The sequence below is a fragment of the Phocoena phocoena genome, chromosome 17, assembly GCF_963924675.1.
Source record: "Phocoena phocoena chromosome 17, mPhoPho1.1, whole genome shotgun sequence".
Taxonomy (NCBI): domain Eukaryota; kingdom Metazoa; phylum Chordata; class Mammalia; order Artiodactyla; family Phocoenidae; genus Phocoena; species Phocoena phocoena.
In genome coordinates this window covers 6,712,812-6,736,252 of record NC_089235.1, presented here as the reverse complement: position 1 = coordinate 6,736,252, position 23,441 = coordinate 6,712,812, and the positions used below count along the sequence as shown (strand labels likewise).

Here is a 23,441-nt window from a genome sequence, read left to right as displayed (position 1 = left end):
TACAACTAGAGATTAACTCAGGGCCAGAGCCGAAAAGAGGGAAGGAAGAAGGAACTAAATGGTGTTTATAAGATTTTACTTTTTTGTATAAGTTAGACAGATTGTTTGGGGAGGGAGCAGAAAGTGGAAAAAGCAAAATGGCAGGTTGTATTAGAATTTTTTCTGTTTGTGTGCATCGTATTCACTGATACTGAACTGCTGATTTTAATTAGAGATTATTAGCCTATAAGACATATATATTACACATGCTGGAACGTAGAGCATTTAAAAAATGATTCACAGAATCACTAGATTACATGAACAGAATTTGGATTCTCTAGAATTGGTATTTGATGTATGTTTTAGTTTAGCCATTATATATGTTTTAGTTTAACCACTGAGATGCGATCCTTAGATAGGATATGGTAGCTTTCTTAGAATAACAAACCACAGCAAATAACTAAGTTAGGACAGGATGAATTCAAAAGTGTTTGGATGAGCTGGGGAAAATGATGAATGATGTATTATGATTTTTAAATCCTCATCTGGCCAACTTTGCACTTTATTTCAAACAGCTGTAGACCATTTGGAAGCCATTTTGTAGTTCAACTGAGTACTAATATTTACTGTGTGAATCACATTTCTTTAAAATATTTGTCTTTCCCTGAGAGAGAGAGAGAGAGACCATTTCTTTCCCAGACTTAACTTTGATATAAATCAGACCTATCCTCCTAGATTAGAAGGTTTGATCATTGCAGTGGGCTGTTCATTGCCAAACGCAGTCAGCGTCATCTCTGGTTTCAGCAAGCAGAAGACTTTCTCCATCCATAAATAGAGCTTTGAAACGTTTTTGAGGATCTTTTTACTGATGATTTTTAAATATCTGTTCTCAAGTAGGAATTTAAGTATGTGGAATTCTTACATGTTTTTTATCATTCACGCGTACATTTGAGGCCTTTCTTCAGACATTTCCATCAAATATAGAATTCAGAAAGCATCCTTGTGCGATTTTAGAAGGTAGCATCATAGAGACATACAGGGTGAATAATATTTGAGGCATTAGCTAGTTCTCAAAGGTGGAGGTTCAAAATTACTATCGGGGAGACCACCTCAGATGTTAATTCTGATCTAGGGTACCGCCCCCTTTAAACACAATTACAGAAATATACCTCCTGAAATTACCACCCTTTGCATCCTCCCTCTGAACACCTGCGTCTATTCAGGAAAGAGCGGACCCATCAATCCGTGTAGTGTGACGTGATGAGTTTACCCTTTTCTAAAGCGGTATTTAGGCGCTTGTACGATGATCTCACATAGCCAATCATGAGTAGCCAATAGGGAGCCATTTGGAGGAAACAGGGCACTCTGAATGCTGGTCAGGTATCCCGTAACAACATCGATCTCCCAGTGAAACCAGGGGGCACACATTCAGCCTAAAACACATTGAGTTGCCACCTTTCTCCCATGGTTATTAATCAACAAATTTCAGGGAAGTTAACACCTTGTGGGACGTTAACCCCTGGGGACCCCACCATAGTAACACTGTTGCTTGTTTCAGTAGAAACCAAATGCAAGAAAGAGGATAGATGTTACAATCTGTCCATCTGGCAACACTATCTTATCTGTGCCACTTAGAAAATGATGCTTAGGGCAATGCTATGGACCCAAGTGTGTAATATTTGCCTTTGGAAGCTAAATGAACCCTAGTTAGCTGCCCAGGGAGTCAGTTAGAGTAGCATATGAATAAAAAACATGGTAGAAATGCTTCTAGTATACAAAAGCATACTACCATCAAAGATATTTTTGCTAAATATTTGCTTCAAAGTCCTGAATAGGATTTCTGTCTGTGTGGGAGAAGAACCCTCTCCAAACAGTTTTAAGGTATTAAAAGTAAATGTAAACATTTTCAGTGTAAGGTCATTAATTATAAATTATGTCTTGGAGAAGAGATTGGAGGGAGAAAGAACTACAAACAGAAATCTGTCTTTGGAGAAAGAAATAAATCAGTAGAAAGCAGGAGGGCTCTGTGTTTCTGATTGTGGCTGTGACCAAAGCATGCAATACACACGAATCGTGCTGTTCAGAGACGTTTGCTGTAATCCAGCGTTTATTTGTTTTCATGTTTGAATGTCTAAAACAGGGTTTGAATTTTATTTCCAATAATTAGCTCCGTAAATTAAGAGTTCTCTTGTAATTGAACCAAAGGATTAATTTGGCTTTTTACTAAAAAATTTCTTTTAAGTTTCTTTAGTTCCATATATTGTAAAGATGACACAATGATTGTATGACACTGTTGCACAAATTCTTAATCGCCTTCTTATGATAGCCTTTAATATAGCAAAATGCCGAATATAAAAGACTAGGCTGAAGAGCTCCTTAAATTAGCACTTTCATTTCACAGGGTCCTTTATAATTCTGCTGACAAGGTTACTCATTTGTTTACCTTAAATAAAATGTTGTGCTTTAATTAAAATATTCATAAGTAAGTAATATTTCTCACACCTTGAATTTCACAGCTGGGGACTGGGCTCAGCAAACCACCTTCCACATGAGAAACCATAAACTGACCTCTGCTGCCGACTGTGGCAGATACTTGGTCTTTAGACATAATTTATATTTAACTATTTTGACTAATTCCAAAGCCACTTTTCACACTGAGCTGTGTCTAGTTTTGAGCTCAGCATTACAAAATGCTAGCCAAGCAAGCCTCATTCCCTGCTGTAAAATTCAAGATGTGGGAAATTTAAACTAGTCCTATCGATGAAAATACATCCAATGGTGAAAAATATTTTATTCTTTAGGGGTGATTTCAAAAGATTGACGAGAACAGACTCTAAAGCCTTGAAAGAATGAGCTTAATGGTAGCAGACAACCGTGTGTATTCACTTTGCTAATCTTTCGTTTTTGACTCTAATGACGTTTTTTCTGTTTCACTTAGCAATGTGACCTTTAGCCTACCTCCAAGTCATTTTTTGGTACTTTTGCTCACTTTAGGATGATTTTACTTGTATTTGCAAAATGATCCCCTGTGAAAAATGAAAAGCTTCTGTAAACTGAAAATCAATTCTGAACATTTTTACCTCTTCACACTGAGGCTTCCACACACTCATGCCATCCAGTGTTTTTGTTGGAAAGGGCATGACCACTCGGCCACTCAGGGTCCCCAGCCCACTCCCAAATGTGACTTTGACTGCCACTACCAACTCCTGAGTCTTTGAAAATAGAGCTTCAAGACACAAAATTTTAAAATAGCGATGAACCTGCGAACTCCATAACTGTTTCTTTGATTAACATGTTGAACATAATTGATCATCTTTTAATTCTGTCCTTGTTTTTATATTTAGCAAGGAGAATATATATCGGGATTTGAATGCACTGTAGAATTCTCTGCCCATTATGTAAATATGAATGACTTCTTTTTTCACATGTAGTTTCTTTCCCCGGCAACCTCCATCAATAGTATCTTTCTAAGCCAACTACCTCCACTGTCAAAGTACCCCAGATAAATCGGTACATATGCTTTATGGAAAATGGAAAATTTTACTATAGTTAATCTTTTTCTTATCTAATCTCTTGCCATACTTCTTAAAAACTTGTTTCAGTAAGAAAACACGATCTTCGGGGAGATGTATGTTATTGTATTATGTGTGTGTGAGTGTGTGTGTGTGCGAACACACAGTTATCATTCTGCGCTGTACTTCTCTGGAAACAAAAGCAGATGCGCTTTCTAATCCCTAATTTCAGACTCTCTGTTGTTACAGGTCTATAAAAAGAAAACAGAGGCTGCGAAGAAGGAGTACCTGAAGCAACTAGCAGCATACAGAGCCAGCCTGGTATCCAAGGTAACATGCAACCATGTGGTATTGGGATGGATTGTGGCCATCTCATTGCAGACTCTGATGGTCATGTGAAAGCATAAAAGATTACTGTAGCATTTCTGCACAGTCTCCTTTGCTGAAAAAGAAAAAGTAAATCCTAAACAAAGCTATATGTTATGAAAGTATTTGTTCATACCTAGAGGACCAGAACAACATCCCCTGGTGTCGTTCCATCCATCCTTCTGTGTACTGTTGCCCACCTGTGGATTACTGATTTTGTGGGTTAGTCACAGTGCATTCTTAATCCCTAACCAACTTTCTGTTTCACCATGTTCCACGCTTGAATTGCCCTCCACCCTGACCCCATCCCAATGGTCTTTGCTGAGGAGATGCCAGCTGTCTTTAATCCTAGCCTCATTACAACATCATCAGAATGTAAGCCTACCAGAACAAACGAACAAATGAAGAAAATGCATCATTTCATTTGAAAATGAAAGCACCACTAAAATAGTTTATGCTTTAGAATATCTCAAATACGAGCCCTTGCTGGTATAAAGACTCAAGAGTTAACTCTGTTTGGTGTTGGATTATTAAAGCTGTATCTCCTTTTATAGATTTCTCAGGCAGGTAACCTCAGAGACAGGGCTGAAGCTGTGAGGACTGGACACTGTGGCATCTTAAGTCCAGATGTGGCTGGTACCCAGCTCAGTGCGGGTGGGGCTCTGGACTTCATTCCATTCACCCATGAAAAATACTTTCTGTTTTATCCACAAATATCCATTCCCCTTCCAACAGCTCTAAAGTAATTATATCATTTAGTTTTTCTTGGGGAAAACATATACTGAATATATGATACAGAGAAGAAAAAGGAGCACAAAATACAAATGCATAAGAAATTTCGGTACACTGTTGGTCTAATGCAACTTTGCATTCCACTTCTAAGGTATGACATTGTGGGAAAACTTAATATTTATTATTTAACCTTAGAATTCCTAGCTCATCTGTACTATCTCACTATGGATCTCACACTTTCTCATTTTTCTAACTCCTTTTGAAGCTGTTTACATTTTCTGCTGATACCGTCACACATTTCTGTATATTTATAGAATTCACAGCATGTATGTAAAATTATAGCAAAAAAACAAGGTGCAAAATATTAGATCCATCCAACAATTGGGTTGTACAGTTACTTGGTATTATTCAGATTAATATGCCCAAGATGTAAGGGGGCATATGAATTCTTCTTACTTCATCCAAGATAAGTTTCTTCTGGAGCGTTTTAAATAGAAGTTTTAGTCAGAACATTTTACATATGAGAAAATCAATACGTGAAGTGTCAATCCCAATACAAAGCACTCTGGTTAATGTTATGCAGATTGCCAGAATGCTGTAATACTGACTAAGCTTTACTTTCAAAACAAGTGTCCTCAGATTTGCTCTTAGCTGCAACTTTTCTTACTATTCATTCTCAGAGTTGCAACCCTCAGTATACGGCAATTTGTATAAATGCTGCGAATTGCCATTTCTACATTTTAAAAAACCCAGCACTTTTCTTTAGAGCTTACTCTGACGTTTTTCTTCTCTTTGGCAGCAGGAATTTTGCTGGAGCTGTTGAATGTCTATTTATGTACAACTATCTATTGTATGTATACAAAATGCAGAATAGTTATAAACACCCTCTCCAGGTTAGAAAAATGGCCTTCTGATGTTGTATGTGAATGGGATATTTGCAGTTTAACCTTGCAGACACGTGCAGAAAATTTACCAGCCTATCCGCTGATTGCACACAGAAACATATATAAAAATCCATTGCTTTTCCATTTAAAATTATCACAAGGAAAATAGCAGCCATTCATGTTTACACATATATTTTTCTGTTATACTTTTTTTTAGTATGTTATAAATTATTTCCCTATTCTGAAAGATCTGAAGATCTAAAGGTGCAATCATAAAATGCTACATGGTAATAACAGTCACCAATCCAGGCAACCACAGTGTGACAGCCGAGCTCCATCTTCTCCGTTCACTCGTTCATGTGTTCATTTGGTGAATTTCCCTGGGCATGTGGTCTGTGCCGAGCGCTGGGCCAGGCTCGGAGGACACAGTGGAGAACTGGCAGGTGCGTCCTCTGCACTTAAAGAACTTTCTCTTCAGTCCGGGGAGACCACTAGTGAAAACATAAGTTAATGAATGACCAAGATCTTTGTGAATTGAAGCCTTCTGGGAAATCAAGGAAGGCATCTGATAGGGTGGTCTGCTGACTCCTCTTTGAAGATATGACCCTGGAGCTGAGAGCAAGGGAAGACAGGAGCTTGCAGGACACAGGGAGCCTGGGACAGAGCCGACCAGGCAGTGCAGCAAATGCAGGCTCGGGGGACAAAAATACCTCCTTGGATGGAGAAATGGTCAGTGTGGCTGGAGCTGAGTGAACAGGGGAGTGTGGTCTGAGACTAAGCTGGGAAGATGGGCAGCGGCCAAGTCACGAAGGCCTTGCAGGATGGTGAAAGGAGCTGGGTTTCGTTTTCTGTACAAAGGGACGCCACTGAATGGGTTCCAGTAGGGGGATGGCGTGATCGGATTTATATTTTAAAAGATAACTTTATGTGAATGACTTCCCTCACTCCCCATACCTTACCCCTCAAAGTAGGCTTGATTGTCAACATTTCACTGAAGAGGAAAAGTATCACATAGGCAAGAAGTGCCCAAGCCCTGTGTTGACCTCCCGCTCCCTCAGTCCTTGTGCCGGGCCATGTTGTCCCCAGGTCCTGACAGGGCGCTCGACCTGCTTCCCTAACCCCCTGCCCCAGAAGTCAGGATGGAGCATCGATCTTCTCTGTTCTAGGCCCACTTAAGGTGGTTTATTTACAATATTGTGTTAGTTTCAGGTGTGTAGCAAAGTGATTCAGTTGTATATATTTTTCAGATTACTTTCTATTATAGGTTATTACAAGATAGTAAATGTAGTTCCCTGTTCTACATAGTAAATCCTTGTTGCTTATCTATTTTATGTATAGTAGTTTGTATCTGTTATTCCCATACTCCTAATTTATCCCCCCGGCCCCCGCTTTCTTTCCCCTTTCCCCAAAGTTTGTTTTCTATGTCTGTGAGTCTGTTTCTGTTTTGTATATATTAGATTCATTTTATTATTTTTAGATTCCACTTACAAGTGATATCATATAGTATTTGTCTTTCTCTAACTGATTCCACTTAGTATGACAATCTCTAGGTCCATCCATGTTGCTGCAAATGGCAGTATTTCATTCTTTTTATGGCTGAGTAATATTCCATTTTATATATATATATATATATATATATATATATATAACCACATCTTCTTAAACCAGTCATTTGTTGATGGGCATTTGGGTTGTTTCCATGTCTTGGCTTTTGTAAACAGTGCTGCTATGAACATTGGGGTGCGTTGTATCTTTTTTAGTTAGAGTTTTCATCTTTTCCGGATATATGCCCAGGAGTGGGATTGCTGGATTGTATGGTAGCTCTATTTTTAGTTTTTTAAGGAACTTCCCTATTGTTTACCATGGTGGCTGCACCGATTTACATTCCCACCAACAGTGTAGGAAGGTTCCCTTTTCTTCACACCCTCTCTAGCATTTGTTATTTGTAGACTTTTTGATGATGGCCATTCTGACCCATGTGAGGTGATACCTCACTGCAGTTTTGATTTGCGTTTCTCTAATAATTAGCCATGGTGAGCATCTTTTCATGTGCCTCTTGGCCCTCTGTATGTCTTCTTTGGAGAAATGTCTATTTAGGTCTTCCGCCCATTTTTTGACTGGATTGTGTGGTTTTTTGATATTGCGTTGTATGAGCTGCTTGTGTATTTTGGAGATTAACCCCTTGTTGGTTTCATCATTGGCAAATATTTTCTCCCATTCCACAGTCTGTCTTTTCGTTTTGTTGATGGATTCCTAAGGTCACTTTTGTCAGTGAAATACCGTATTAGCCAAAGCTCTGTGTCCAGTTCCCTAGGTTCTCGCTGGCAATTTTGATTTACTCCTCCAGAGCTACGTATTTTGGTACCAACTTTCTATGCAATGTCTTTCATCCAACAAGGCCTTGTATCCCTGGGCCAACAGCTCTTGCCCTCTCTGATGTGTAACCACGTTAAGGCGGCTACTTCTCACTGCTTCCACTCCAGGCCCTAGTCTGCATCCCAGCCAGAGCTGCACAACACCTTTTCCACATCAGGCACAGGGCTTGGTGCTGAGAGCCCAAAGGTGGGCACAACAGATCAGAGTGTTTCGTGATACTTGAGAGGTTTGAAACTGTACTCTAAAGTTAACTGCTTCTCACTACTCTAAAATTAGCTGTTTCTTACAGAACATAAACAAAAAATCGAGGCAGCCAGTGAATACTGGTCCACCCGAGAGACTGAGTCATAGGATTAACAGTGCTCCTCTCCTTTCAGTTACATTTTAGCTTAAATGAATTATACACCATCTAACCCGGCATATTAATTAACATGACTCCGGACCCGAATAAAATTGAAGTCGTAGTAGAATATTCTAACCTTCGTACTTGAAAATGACAATACAGACACACTCTCAGCTGGACACCCAAGTTTTTTCAGTAACAACGCAAATAGACATGGCACCTTGCTATCGAGTAGCTTCTATGTGTCCCACGCTGTGCTCGGCATTTTACATATATTTCTACTCATCATCACGATAACCCTGCGAAGTGAGATTTAGCCCCATTTTCTAGACAGTCCCTAGGCAGAGAGACTAAGTGACTTGGAGAGTCTAAGAGACGAAGGAGAGGCTGGTGGTAGCAGAGGGAGAGCTCACACTCGCTCTCCGGTTCCAAAGCTTGTAGGCTTTTCTCTACCCTGGGTGACTGTCAATTTTTATATCTTTAGAACTGCGGCCTCTTATTATCCTCAGTAAAATTCTGTGCCAACTCTTACATGTTAGACAGCCAAGAGTAAAGGTGTTCTCGTTTAAATGAGGCTGGGGATGAGGGTAGAAAGCTGCCCCCTCCCTTCCACCCACTGCCCACCACCAGAGGCCGGCCCGAGACCCTCAGAGGACGCTGGGGCCTGCGGAATGTTTAGGAAGCCCTGTTCTGTGCCTTGCTGTCCAGCTGTGCACGTGCTTTACCCAGTCACGTGGAGCCAGTGACAGACCCACCCAGGGTTAGATCTGCTCGGTGACAGACCCGCCCAGCACAGCCCCTCTGCCGTGGAAACACACGCGCAGTGAAGGACACAGGAAAGGGAGCACACTGGCAGCTGCAAGCACAGCCCGGGTAACACCTGGAAAAACTAACCTGTTCAGTTTTAGACTCTATGATTTAAAGAGGGAAGTTGGGGGGATTGCAGAGGAAAGAGTCATAAAGCAACTGAAAAGGGAGGGCGGGAGATAGTAGCAGAGAAGAGTGGATTTGGCATTACTAAGTCTGAGAAACACATATGTGGGCATGTTCACCCCATGATGGGTGTCAGGCATGGGCAGTGGTTCCTTGTGCTCTGCTTTCTCTGAATCCAGAACAAGAATGGAAACACCATGTTACCCTAGAGGAATTTAATCTGAACAGGGAGCATTACCAAACTCTTGGATTATTTAGGCAAACCGTTTCTTTCCATTGAGAATTTAAAAGCAGGAAGCAAAGGTTTATAAATAAGGTTTGGAGAAGATCTTGAAGGCGTCTTCAGCACCTGTGCTTCCCCAGGCACCAAGGGAAGCATTAAAAACCTCTAACGCACCACCAGTGTCACACAAAACGAGTCCTCAGGGGGCAGAAACATCCCCAGGCACTCAGGGCAGCTCCATCTGGGTTCAAATTCCAGGTTTCTCACTTCCTAACTACTTGCTTTTATGCATGTTATTCAACTATTTAAAGTCTCAATTTTCTAATGTGTTAAACAGAGAAGATAATAGGAGCTACATCATTAGGTTTCCATTAAAATAAAATAGGAAACTATATATAAACTGCATGATTCAGGATCTTGAACACAGGAAAGCACTTAATACCGGCAATTATTATTACTATCAATTTTATGTTTAACGTTATTGATAGGTGTGCAAAGAACTAGGAAAGTTTTGTATATGATTCGCGATATAGCTGGACCATATTTTCAATGTCTGCAAGGCCGCTTTGATGTAAAGAAAATTTTAAAGTGGCATTAAAATAAGAAAAATTTGCTTCATACATATTTTCTCTTATAAAGATAAAAAATGATCTAGACATTTAAAACAATCACCTACACGGGTTCCTTAATTGAAATGTCTTTATGAGCCTTTAGCTGAGGGAGCCTACGAATAGTCTGAAGGTCAAGAATATATTCCATTGTGGAGCCTACGGTTTCTGGGCTGCAGTGGTTTTACCTGCTATTTCAGGTCATTTTGGGTTGGACTGTTAAGTAAAGCTTAAGGAAATACAGTTTTTCCATAGACTCAGGAATTCCTGGACATGAGCCTAAATTACGTTGAAAGCAACGTATAACTTTAAAGCAACTGGAACTAGCTTTATCTTATCTCATAGACCAGAATTTATATTCCCAAAATGAGTGTTGCATTCAAAGGACTCACCTTGGGTGGCTACACACTTGCTTTATGATCGCCCCAGAGTTCAGAAGACGTTCGGCAGGTCCTCTTTTAGAACCGTACTCCGCAAAAGTTTATGAGCCCCCTTAGCAAATAACATTGTCGCATGGTTTTCACACCTCATTCTTTTCCCCAAACATCACCCATATACATCCAACAGACTTGGCTTCAAGTGACTATTAGCTGTTCCCAAAAATCAAATTCACCACCAAAAGACAAAGAGTTGTCTGAGGATATGTAAAGCGATGTCCCACAGGCGCTGAAGCAAATCCTGTACGGAAGTTCCCAAATATTCCAAGTAAAAGCAGCATTATTGAAATAAGCGTACAGCTGCTCAGAAGTGCCAGCCTGGAAAGAGACAGTGTTTGGATGAATATGTTCTGGTATGTTCAGTATAAGTAATCAGATTCATGACTTTAAGGTCACACATCAAATACGAGATTTTGTCTGTACCTTGAGCTGGGGTGCCGAAACTTACAGAGGATGATGGAAGCTTTTTATAATGTACAGTATAGGACAGTGTTGAACTAAATTAAGTAAGTTCTCTGTTGCCATGACCGATAGTAAAGAAACACAATTCTCAGTTCAATTAAAGGATAGTAAATTTGAAACAAAAGAAATGATTTCTTTTTACAGGATGAAAGTAACTTATAGAATTCACGCCGTAGAGAGCTATTGAGACAAATACTTAGTCTGAATATGAAAATAGGATGGATCATTTTATGACTGTTAACATAAAATTTGCAGCTCTGTAAGCCCAGATCGTGATTTAAAGATAGTAAAATCTCATGCTTCAGGGTGTAAGCTAATCACCTGCAAGTACCAAGAAGAATTTTCCTTCCAAAAGTAACAATGCACAGTTGAGTAGGTACATACATTTTGTTTTTTAATTTCCAATGCATCAAGTATTGGTCAGCACTGGAAACAAGAATCAAATTAGATGGACTATTAATCTGATTTGGTTCAGCGCCTCCTATATTGTTATTTCCACTGAGCTTTATGTCTTGTGTTTATACTTTGCTGTTTTAAATAACAATTGCTTTGTCAATCTTTCATTTTTATAGTACTTATTATCCCAGAAAGGGAGCATTTATAGACTATTTATAGACTATTATCTATTAGACTAGTCTATCATTTATAGACTATTCTCTTATTATAGACTATAGACTATTATCTTCATTATACAAAGTAAATGGGATTGAAACTATCTTGGACAATCAACAACTTGATTAATAAGAAGTACCTTAATGTTTATAGAGTCGTACCCTTTGTGAAAGACTACTGAAAAGACCCAAAAGGTCTTCATTGTGCCCCCCACACACACATTCCATTTTGCTTATAGAAAACATCCTTTAGAATCAGGGGCCCAAAAGAAAACAGGAAATAGAGCTTATAAACCAATAGCAAATACACATTCATCCCATGAAAATGTCACATTCGAGGGTGGATTTTCAGTTGTGTATACACTGATAGGGTCATATTTGGCAGGTGACCGACACAAAGCACACACCACTAAATAAAAGTGGTTAATGCATTTGAGATTAGAAACAAATTTAAATGATTTAGACTGTATGAGAAAGTAATTCTGGTTTCTGAATGGAAGGTATAGAGATCTTCATATACAATGTAATTATTTGCAAAATAGTAGCCCTGCTTTCATAGTTTAATTGGAAGAAAATGACAGTGAGAGTATATTAAGCTTATGATTTCTTCATATTTCCATTTAATCATGACGCTTTGCTGTGAATTCATGACACTTTGCTATGGAAAACAAACTTGTTCTGCCTATCTTCCAAAACAATAAAATATCTCTGTAATTAATAGGTGGTCTGTTGTATTAGTCTGATTAAGAATTCATCAGAAGTGAAGCTAGAAGCAGTTTTTTTTCCCTTTCTAAATGAGTGAATCTCTACATAAAGATACAAATTCTCAAAATATGGATGAAACACGGTAAGCTTCCCTGCTTCCTGCCATCCACCCAAGATCCAGTGGGGAACAAAGCACGTGGTACCTAACCAAAGGGCAAAGCTAAGGGTTATAATTTCTCATTTCTTCTGGAAGGTTGTGGTTCATGATGAGAGCAGAGAATGAAGATCAATCTGATATTCTGTGGGTTTTCAGAGATTTCAGATCTTTCCTTACCCCTTAGGAAGAGGAACAGAATGTCTTGTCAGGAATATCAGCTAGGGCAACAGTGACTGCTTGCGGTATTGTTCAAGAACAGTCATTCAGTCACTCAACAAACATGTTTGTCTTCTCTATACTTGGCACTGTGTCAGATGCATGGGACACAGAAGATTCCAGTCCCGACCTTTAAAAAATCCTTTCCTGGGAATTCCCTGGTGGTCCAGTGGTTAGGATTCGTGCTCTCACTGCCGGGGTCCAGGTTCAATCCCTGGTGGGGGAACTAAGATCCTGCAAGCTGCGCAGCCAGAAAAAAAAGAAAAAAAAAAAAAATCTTTCCTGTTGGTGCAGGACATCATGGTGAAGAGAGAATGCAGGAAGAGAACACCCAGTGGAGTGCCTGCAATGTTTAGGCACGTAGCTAGATGTGTTATTATTTATCTTGTCATATTCAACGACTTTGAAAATATAGAGAAAACATGTAACTTCCCAAAAATTCTTTCTCTCTCTGTGTTAAAAATTGTTTCAAGTATTGTCTAAATCCTTGGTTTTGGAAATCTATTTAATTTCACTTCATTATAGTCCTTCTAGTGATTAAAAACTACTACTATTTCAAAATAGGTTTAACTACTGATCTCTACATGCTTTAGAATTGAGAAGACAAATGACAAACTAATGGCTGGATAGACAAAATGTTTTGTGTTTAGTTACTATGAGGAAGGAGTCTTCTCAAGGTTGGCAGTAAAGTACCTCAAGTAAGTTGCTGTCTGTTTCTGTATCTATCTGTCTATATCTCTATCTCTACATCTATCTGTCATCTAACTATACATCAGACCGCACGTTATTATTTAGAAAGTGGAATTCAGGAGAATTTGGTTCATGGTTTATTTTGAATTTGCCTTAATGTATCCATGCCTTAGCTCTTCCAGGCTATAGCTGAGAAGATACCGACTTCCTAATTCCTTCGGGAAGTGGTGTCACTCTCCTTGGCCTAGAATATGAAATTCTCTATGCAGATAGTATTCCAGTAAACGTGAAACAAAGGATAATTTTGGTTTTACACCTGGATGGATGTAATTTATATATGTATTTGGGGGCAATACAAGTTAGTTTATTTGAGGCAAGAAATATGACTATTTAAATTGAAATGTATGTTCTATTTGTCATTTTAAATATGCATGTGTAATTTATTAATTCTTCCTCTGAACCAGTGTTTTCCATTGAAGACTATTTCAGTGAAATGGCCCACTGAGGAAAGACTTCTGTGATGGTCCCTTGGAGATTCACAGCGTACATTAACACACTCAAGACTCTGACAAGTCCTGCAGGAGAGGCACCCTCTTAACCTGATGTGGCCCAGTGCTCTTCCCACACATATTTTGTCATGGAAACTTGTTTCTTAAGGACATTTATGTTTCCACAAACCCCCTCTAATACAACTTGGAAACTGTGTCGGTGGGGGGCAAAGTGGCAAAGTCCCTAGAGCTGCTTTGCCAGGACTGGCTTCTGGCCCATGAAGCCAGCCCAACTGCTTGCCAAGCGTGATTTCTAAGTGTAGCATAAGTATATCCCTTTAGGTTTGTTTAATTTAAATATGTTTTTAATTGCCTTGTTGGAATTCCTGGGACGATCGTATGATCATATCTGAACCTGTCATGCTGTGTTCCCATACACACATATGTGTTCATACAAGCCCAGGCTGCCTATCCACTGCTCTGTGTGTACCATATCACTAGATAATGATGCGATTATTGGCTACAGAAATACAAAGTGAAAACATTTTACAACTCCATAGATTTTATAGTTTGGGCAGTATGGGACTTGTGAGTGATTTTTCTCCTGTTTAAATGAAAGCAACTATAAGGCCAAAAAGAAGACACACTAACATGTATTAATTTTTGTAGCTATCTGGTCATTGTGTAACTGTTCCTTTCCTGCATGAAGTTGATGCGGTATGTAACTAAATATGAAATTAGCCCTTCTGTGCTAGGTCAGAGAAGAGGGAATGCAAACACAATGAAAACACTTTGCCTCGTGACTTAAACGCACAGACACACAATAAGCGCATAATCTCCTTGGCATATATGGAATGACTTTTGAGGCATATCACTGCAGTACCTGTTATTCTGATGTAAAGCTAGTCGCTGTTTACACAGCCTGAGTTAACCCATTTGACCTTTTCCTTGAATTGTTCACTGCTCTGCACATCAACAATAAGAATTTTTAAATGGAACCAAAAAAAGAAAATGACTTAAGTTTTTTTTTTTTAATTGAAAGCACCTTTTAGGTACTACATTTCATAAAGCTTCTTTGGTCTAAAGCCTCCCCTTGAAAATTTTTGTGAACAGTTTTTGACCTTTTTCATGTTAATGCGGAAAGCAGGGAGTCTGCATGTCTATTCCTATTTCAGAAAATCTGCATCACTACTAACACAGAGAAAAATATAACGAGAGGATTCTTTAGAGGAGCTTGGATTCTTTAGGGTTCACCTTACTATCTACTCTGCCTGGAGTAAAATCAGAGTCTCACAGGACCCCATGTCTCCATGGCTGACATGTTTTTAGAGATGGCAGTCGCGTCCTTCCCACAGGGAGAGGATGTGAGGCCACCAGTGCTCACCCCAGCCTGGCCTCCTCCGCTCAGCACACGTGCAGCGCCGTTCTTCCTGCGGCTCTCACTCAGTTTTCCTACACCGTTGGGAGGAAATGAGTTGTGTTGCTGGCCGCCTTGTGCAATGAAGTTCCCACGCGGAGTTTCACGTCGCTGTGCATGATGAGCCAGACTCGTGAACGTGCCTGTCTGTCCACGGTGCTGTGCGGAGACCCAGCCAGGGGAGCCCAGGAAGGCCCTACAGTTCTGGGTAACAAGAAGCTCATGCTGACTTATCAACGGAAGAAGCATGACATCAAGGTCACAGAACAAGGGCACAGAGGCATCCTCAAGACCTTGTTTTGACCAAGTGACTTTTTTCTCCAGAAGGACATTTCAGCATTTTCTTTCTCCAGCTGGTCTCACCTTTCACCATTTGTTTATCAGCCTCTTCCTCTCACCAGAAGTAGGCAGGTTCATGCCCAAGAAGAAATGCTTTGGGGTTCATTCTTGATGCTTTTCAGCTTCCACTGAAATGTCTAGTTTTTAAGTCAATTAAAAGATTATTAGGAAATGACCGTGTGAAGGTGTGAAAAAAGTTAGGGCAAAATTATATTAATTTATGATGGAGTCTAAAATTTCTAAGAGAGATTATTTTTATCCAGTTCATTATTGAGGATAATTCATCACCAACTCTTCAAAAAATCAAAACGTGTTCTATGGTTACTTTGAAGATATATTAATGTGGTTTTATATGACTTCAGAAAGGTATTTTTGAACTCTTTTCTTCCTTATCCAGTTCCATCAACCAACTTTGTTTCTTTGTGCAAATATCTATGCCAAGGCTCTCTGAGAATATAAAAAGGAAAAATAAAAAACTAAACATACAATCAACAGAACAACTCCAGAAGTGACTTCCTTTCCAAGTGAGCCACACTGGCTGGTAATTCCTATTAGGGCACTGATGGCATCCACCCCACCCCTCATCTTTTTCTCTCTCTTTGGATGATGAGAAAAGTCACCAAATTAGAGCTTAGCATTTAAGCAAAGAAAAAAGGATGTCATCATACGTCGCACCTCATAAAAGAGGTGCAATGAGCTCAGACTTGCATAAAGTCACGTGGCAAGTGATGAAGGAGGGGTTTTTGAGAGTCAGGAGTAGTAACAGGTGTTGATTCACGTGACCGTTCACGAGTGAACTCAGAGCATCTTCCTAAGGAAAAGCAACCCCCGTGTGTCTGTCTCTTAACTCTGCTCTTGTTTGTTCCTCCGCAGAGCTACAGCGAACCCGTTGACGTGAAGACATCTCAGCCTCCGCAGCTGGTCAATTCAAAGCCGCCGTCAGTGTTCCCTGGGCCCAGCCAGGCCCACTCAGCTCTGTACCTAAGTTCTCACTATCACCAACAACCAGGAATGAACCCTCACCTAACCACCATGCATCCCAGTCTCCCCAGGAGCATAGCCCCCAAGGCCAATAACCAAATGCCAGTGACTGTCTCTATAGCAAACATGGCCGTGTCCCCCGCTCCTCCCCTCCAGATCAGCCCCCCTCTTCACCAGCATCTGAACATGCAGCAGCCCCTTGGCCCCCAGCTCCCCGTGCAGGTCCAGCCCGCCTTACACTCCCCCGCCATGCAGCAGGTACGTGCCGCTCCGCACCGCGCCGCGCCGCGCCGCGCGCTGGACTCCCCTTCGGAGCTGCTGGAGGGTCTGTTCATCCAGCGGCGGCGGGAGGGGGGGGGCTTGTCCGGTCTTCTGTTTAAGTGGAGAGAGAATGGAAGATCTTCAACAAATATCTGCTTCCCGAAAAGTAATTCACAGGGGAATTGGGCAGCCTCATACGATCACAGTAGCTTCTGCTTTTCATAATCCCTGGCTTCTTTCCCATGATACCCGTTTTGCTTCATGTTTCTAATCACCCTTCCTGTTTTCTGCCTCTTGAGTAAAGTACATTTGTTGTTTTCGGATGCCACTACTGCTAAAGATCTCTTTGGGGTTGAGAAGTCTGCCTTTAAAATATATGCCTGTGTTGTTTGGAAATGAGAAAGCCTTGATGATATGCCCGTTGAGTCCAGTAAATGCTGCAAGATGAAATCAGGCCCACTATTTCTAGTCAGAAATATCAAATTTGGTGCACCCTTAAGAGTCCTAAGAAATGAAAATGTTAACCAGAGTTTTATTTAAAAATGGATATCTGGCTTCTACATAGATTAGAAAACACAGGAGGTTTGGAAGCCTCCCTGCCCACCCCCCAGTGATGGAAAACATTTGTGTGCAATCTTAACTTTTCTTTGAAGTCAATTTTTCCTTTTGGATTTTGGTGTTATTTTAAAATTTGGGAATAAGGAGCAAATGATGTAAACTGAACGTAAAGCATTTAAAAATCCTAAAAGCTTGTTTTAACAAAAGAGATCAAGGTAAAGCCTATAAAACATATCAAATTAATCTCTCACTTTTATAATCCAATGACTCTGTTGTCCCAGAGCTGTAATTAAATGTGCAAGCACAGTCTTCCTGTGGGAGCGATATCTAGCCCTCTGTGGACTTGGAGCCTAGAGTTTGCCACAGTGGGGTGGAGAGGAGGCAGACAGCAGTCAAATATAGTAAATTCATCCTTGGTGCTGCTGTCATAGACAGGGTTTCCAGGAGGTGACAGTGACCAACCTTAAGACGTTACCCTACCTCATCTTTAATTTCAGAAAATTTACAGCGCAGGTCCTGATGTTGCCTTCATCTCACAGGTGAGGCGACTCAAGCTCAGCAGAGTTGAGTAACATGCCCGTAAGGTCAGAGCTGGAATTCAAACCCAACTCTGTTCAGCAATCAGAGCCTGGATTTTTTTTTTTTAATTTATTTTTGGCTGCGTTGGGTCTTCGTTGCTGTGTGTGGGTTTCCTCTAGTTGCGGCGAGCGAGGGCTACTCTTCGTTGCGGTGCGCGGGATTCTCATTGCGGTGGCTTCTCTTGTTGCGGAGCTCGGGCTCTAGGCACACAGGCTTCAGTAGTTGTGGCGCACAGGCTTAGTTGCTCCACAGCATGTGGGATCTTCCCGGACCTAGGGCTGGAACCCGTGTCCCCTGCATTCGTAGGCAGATTCCCAACCACTGTACCACCAGGGAAGCCCAGAGCCTGGAGTCTTAAACGCTAGGCCTCTCACTCTTAATCATTCTTGTAAATTCTTAACAGTTTCTTCTGAGAATTGGGAGGGTCTTTACATCCTAGTTAGTTCTGAGATTGAATGGTTGTGGAGAGCAAAGGACTCATCTCTTTACTGAAGTCTTCTTTGGTCCCTAAGCCAAGGATATTGATAAAGCTCAGACAACTGACTTACCTGTCAGCAGACTGTCTGTCGACCCACTGGGGAAAGCCAACCTCCATCCACCACCTTGCCTTGTCTACAGCGGGGTTTGTGACCAGCAAGTGATATTCAAAGGGTCCAATTGCCATTCTTTCCATCAGATGTTACTCTCAATAAGAGGGACACTCTTTGGGTGTCCTCGCATTTTAATGAACCAGTAGTGTTTGAGTGAAGAGCTAATACCTCGAGGGACTCGACCTTCGGTCACGTGTTTCGAGTCCTGCCTAGGTGTGCTGCTGTAGTGAGGGGTGTTTCTCCTCAGAGAAAAGAATACGGAAGTCACGGTCCCCTCCCCGAGCTGAGGGCCAGAGCTCTGTGCAGAGAGAATGCCTTTCTACTAATGTATCCACTCAGAGACAGTTCATTTTCCATTTATACTCATACCTTCGATGAGCTGGCTGTGACCAACATTTCAAAATTGCTTAAGGCCACACACGGAAACTTAAGAGATGTGTCTTTCCGTATAGAATCTTAACTGAATAGGAAAAAATAGAACGGATTACATTGGACAAGTTACTCATCAGTCTTTAAGTCAGAAAGTGTTCTTAATTGAGACGGTAGGACCTGATTTCAATTTACATTAATAATAGAAGACAAAGTGGCATGAACCCAAAATGGAGAGGCAGTACAGCTGCAGAGACCACAGTGACTGAACTCACTTTTAACGATGCCTTGATCATTGTAGACAGTCAATAAAATAATTGTTGAAGGGACAAATGAACAAATGAGTGAATAAAAAATTAGTAGTAAAAGTTTAAATATTGGAAGAAATTACAAGCTTGTTTGTAGAATCTCAAATCCTTGGAAGTTTTAAATCTTTTCATTTATTCAAAAAAGATTAATTGAACCCTTTAACGTGTGCCAGGCACTGTCAGGGCTCTAGAAATTGAGTGAGTTGTGCACGCATGGAGCTCACATCAGAGTTGGGGCGGGGAGGTGGCAGGTAGTAATAAGATAAACAGATAAATAACTAGGATCCCATGGAAAAAGTAAAACAAGGGGGCAAGCTGCAGGGTGTGTGGAGGAACGGCAGGTCTTTTGCTGGGATGGATAAAGAAGGCCCCTCTCAAGAGCAGGTGGATGAGAAGAGGAAGCAGCCTTTAAGAATCAGAAGTTGCAGGCTTCCCTGGTGGCGCAGTGGTTGAGAGTCCGCCTGCCGATGCAGGGGACGCGGGTTCGTGCCCTGGTCCGGGAAGATCCCACATACCGCGGAGCGGCTGGGCCCGTGAGCCATGGCCGCTGAGCCTGCGCGTCCGGAGCCTGTGCTCCGCAACGGGAGAGGCCCGCGTACCGCAAAAAAAAAAAAAGAATCAGAAGGTGGGAAGGGTAGATACCAGCAGAGAGCAGTAGCAAGGAAAAGGGGCTCCTGGCTGGAGGACCTAACTGGGAGGGGTGTGGCTTGTGCAGATGTGGAAAGGAGGCCAGTGGGGAGCCTGGCAAGGAAGGGCGAGTGGTGGGCAATGAGGTCAGATTCATGGGTAGGTCACTGGAGTAGGATCCTGCAGGTTAAGGGGGCTGGAAGCCCCAACGAGTTGACAGCCCTACAATCAGGATCAGAGAGTCCATCACCGCTCCATGTCACTCAGCTTATTACAGTCACAGCGGTCTGTGGGGCCAGTGTTCATGTCATCCAAGTGGGTCTTTAGCCTGTGGTTGTAGAGCTAATGAATGGGATTCGACCTGTCTGGTCCATCATCTTTATCCTGACAATGTTTGCTTCCTGGGCACGGGGGCCATGTTCCCATTTTCAAACACCAAACAAAGAAAAAAAGAGAAGGAGAAAGTTAATGGCTCCTGTATTTTTAAAGTAGAGTTTCATATTTCAGTATTACTTTAGTTATTTTATTATCCTTTGGAAAATGAATGTATCCCGCAAAAATGATTGTATAGTCCACCAGGAGTAATCGTTTTTTGTTTTGTTTTTTTTTCCTGGAATAATATTTTATACAGTAAGCCCATAGACCTGGGCTTTTTTTGGTCCAATGTTCTTCTTTTTTTTGTTCACTATATTGTCGAATGATGTTAAGAGAAAAAAAATCATTAATATCTGTCAACTTCCTTTATAACCTTAAGAAAAAAATCTTTGTATGGTATCACACAGACAGATTTTCAATTTCCTTGTGTAATAAACAGCTGCTTTAGGATGTGGGTATAATTTAAAGGTTTAAAAAAATCACATTGAGATTGATGAATAAATCAGTTGTGAAGACAAAAACATTGATGCCTGTTGAAAATACCTCTCCAGACAGGCAGGAAATGAAATTAGTTCCCAGTAAAGTGTGGATATGAAGATCACTGTTTGGTATTGCTGCAGGCTTTTTTAGGACTTGCTGTGGTGGCACAACAAAACTGCTAGGGCTACAGAAATCTAATTAAAGAGCAAATGTCCCTTCTGACATCAAATTAATCTTTATCATGTTTCCTATTTTTATTTCAATCTGGCACCAGAAAATGAAATTTAAAATTCCAGGCATGCTACAAAACAGTTGGTGATTTTTCTCTTGAGCATTAAGATGCAAAATATTCGGCCTTGTTTAATTAGACTGCTAAGCAAACAGTTTTTCAAAAATTTATATCATCATTGTTGTTTCATATTTACATCAGTAATAAAAACGTCCATAGTTCTGGGTTTGACCTCAGCATCTCTTAATACAGTCTTCAGAAGAATGTCTCATTTTCTAAATTGAAAGCAAGTGAAATAATGGTCTTCAGGCTTTGCTTGTATTTTTCTTGGTCCTTGGTTGTTTTAATACTAGTGATCTTAAATTTAGGCATTGAAGTTAGCTGAATTTTAAATCTTTGAGCTTTGTAGATAACACATAATTTTGGTTTTATAAACTGAAGTTACCCATTTAGTCTTAAAGTGATCACTTAAAAATTAATGTTCTCCTGATATTCTCTCTCCCAAGCTTGAGGGACCATGTTCATTGGATAGGAAAAAAAAAAACAATGGTCATTTCCGTTTTTTGATTGTGTGGTGTTGGGTGGAAGCAGGTTGATTGATTTTTATTTATTTTTTGCTTTCTCATATGTTTCCATACCTTCAACGCGAGATATTTTCAACTACTCTGTTTTTGAGACTTACTTACTTTTAGGTTACGTATTGTTGATTGTGCAAAAAACCAACATGGAGAACTTTACATAAATAAAAAGATAGGAAAGCCTTGGTATTTACACAATTATATTCCCCAGGCCTTTCCAAGATTAGCATCAGATAGTCAATGTTAAAATTTATTTATTGGAACACATGATTTATTGACCCACTACTGTGGGTTCGACCCTGAGAATATCCAGTAAGCAACACAAACACTCTGGTCACTGGGCAGCCCTGATGACGGGGCTGAAATAAGAGTCAGCGCGAGGCTCTTCTCTCTGGGGACGTTTTCCTGCTGTCTGCCTAGCATCACACAGCATCACATGAGACACTCGGGGAAGAGGTCCAGAAAGCTGGACAGTGAGCCCCATAAAGACATTATGGGACCATAATGAAACGGATAGAGTTTGCCGAAGCCAGTGAAACTCCTTGTGTCACAGAGGTACAGGATGGTCTGGAGAAAGAGAGGATGCCAGCCTGGAAAGGCCTGGAGAACCAAATATCCAGTTATATACCTCTCACTTCTCACCCCCCTATTTTGGAAAATGTTTATGGCTGGAGCTGCAGGTGGTGTCTGCATAAACTAACTTACCTCCCACAAGCCAGTTGTTAGTTTAGGAAACATTCTATTCCTTCTAGTCTGTGTGAGGTCAAATAGCGCAGCTGGCTGAATACTCTACTTTTCAATGATTTGTCTTTCATGAGCAGCTTTGGTGGGAGTTTGTGTGGACATTGGCTTGAAGTCTTTATCACTTGAATGGAAAATAAATTAATATCTTAAAGCCAATACTGAGAATTGAGGACATTTGATAATAGATGTCTTTGAGTCTTTACCCAAGGTACCCTCAAATGAGTGAAAGTCTAAGGAAACAGCCATAGTTGAAAATCAATTTTCTGTTCATTCTGCTGAATTTTTTTAAAAAGGTGAAAATCTCAACAATAATATACCTTCAAAAGAAGCTCCCTGCAAGTAAATAGAGAATGAATTGTTTTCAAATCCCTTGATCTTTCGGTGGTTAAGAACCATGTATGAAATCGGCTGCAAAAAGAGACAGCCACAAGATTAATTAAGTTGCCTTTCTGGTCATTTCCAGTAAAGCTTGCTTATGCTGCTCTTGAATTCACCAGATAAGCTAAAAATAAACCTTAGCGTGTAATGCTTTTTGTTTACCAGATATAGCTATCTACTTCAGAGATTCTGTCCTTGAATTTTTAATAGCTCTGCAAGGATTAACAGTCAACACTTCACCATACCAGTGTATTAAAAGAACCTTCCTGAAGTCTGATTATTATTTAGTTAATAGACTTTTCAATTTAAAAATATTTGCTCTATCTTATACTTTTCCTTCTCTGTGTTTTCCACTGGCAAGTTGTTTTGAATCTCCTTCCCTATATTAGTCCAACAACTGTTAAAAAGCTTTGGTTGAAATTTTTAGCTGAGAAAGAAGTACAAATAAAAGAAGAAGCAGATGGTCCCTTTGTGATTGACTGAAGAAAAAGAGTTTTGAGCACAATATGTGAATAGGTGTAGTCTAATAAAACACTCAGCCACCTGCTGCCTGGATCCTTCAAAAAAGATTCTGTTGCATATTCTGGGGATTAACTATTAATGCATCCTTAGGTTTGATAGAAAACATAAACTCTGAGGGGTTTAGGGCCTTTCCCCTTTGTTTTGATTGAGTTGGCTTTTCTAAATTTTAAATTGCTTCTAAATTCAATTTATCTGCTCAAGAGTATAATTCAAGGTTTTCTAGCACATGGTTAAATGAAGGAAAGGTAAAAAGGATGGGTGGTGGGCACTTCCTTTCCATCTTTGTTTTAAGTTTTCTGCGTCCTTGGGATAAGCTTGCCCTTTCAGGGACACTAGCAAGAAGGCAGTAGTGTTTGCAAACAATGGACAAATATTTAGGTGCTT

General features: G+C 40.4%; 1 protein-coding gene across 1 annotated transcript in view; it reads left to right on the top strand.

The window, feature by feature from the left end:
* The window catches only part of TOX (thymocyte selection associated high mobility group box), a 302,115-nt gene that overhangs the window by 277,140 nt on the left and 1,534 nt on the right, over nucleotides 1-23,441 (top strand). The window contains exons 6-7 of the mRNA XM_065895390.1: nucleotides 3,741-3,821; nucleotides 16,352-16,717. Of these exons, the coding sequence (XP_065751462.1) occupies nucleotides 3,741-3,821; nucleotides 16,352-16,717 (447 nt within the window). The remainder of the gene's footprint in view (nucleotides 1-3,740; nucleotides 3,822-16,351; nucleotides 16,718-23,441) is intronic.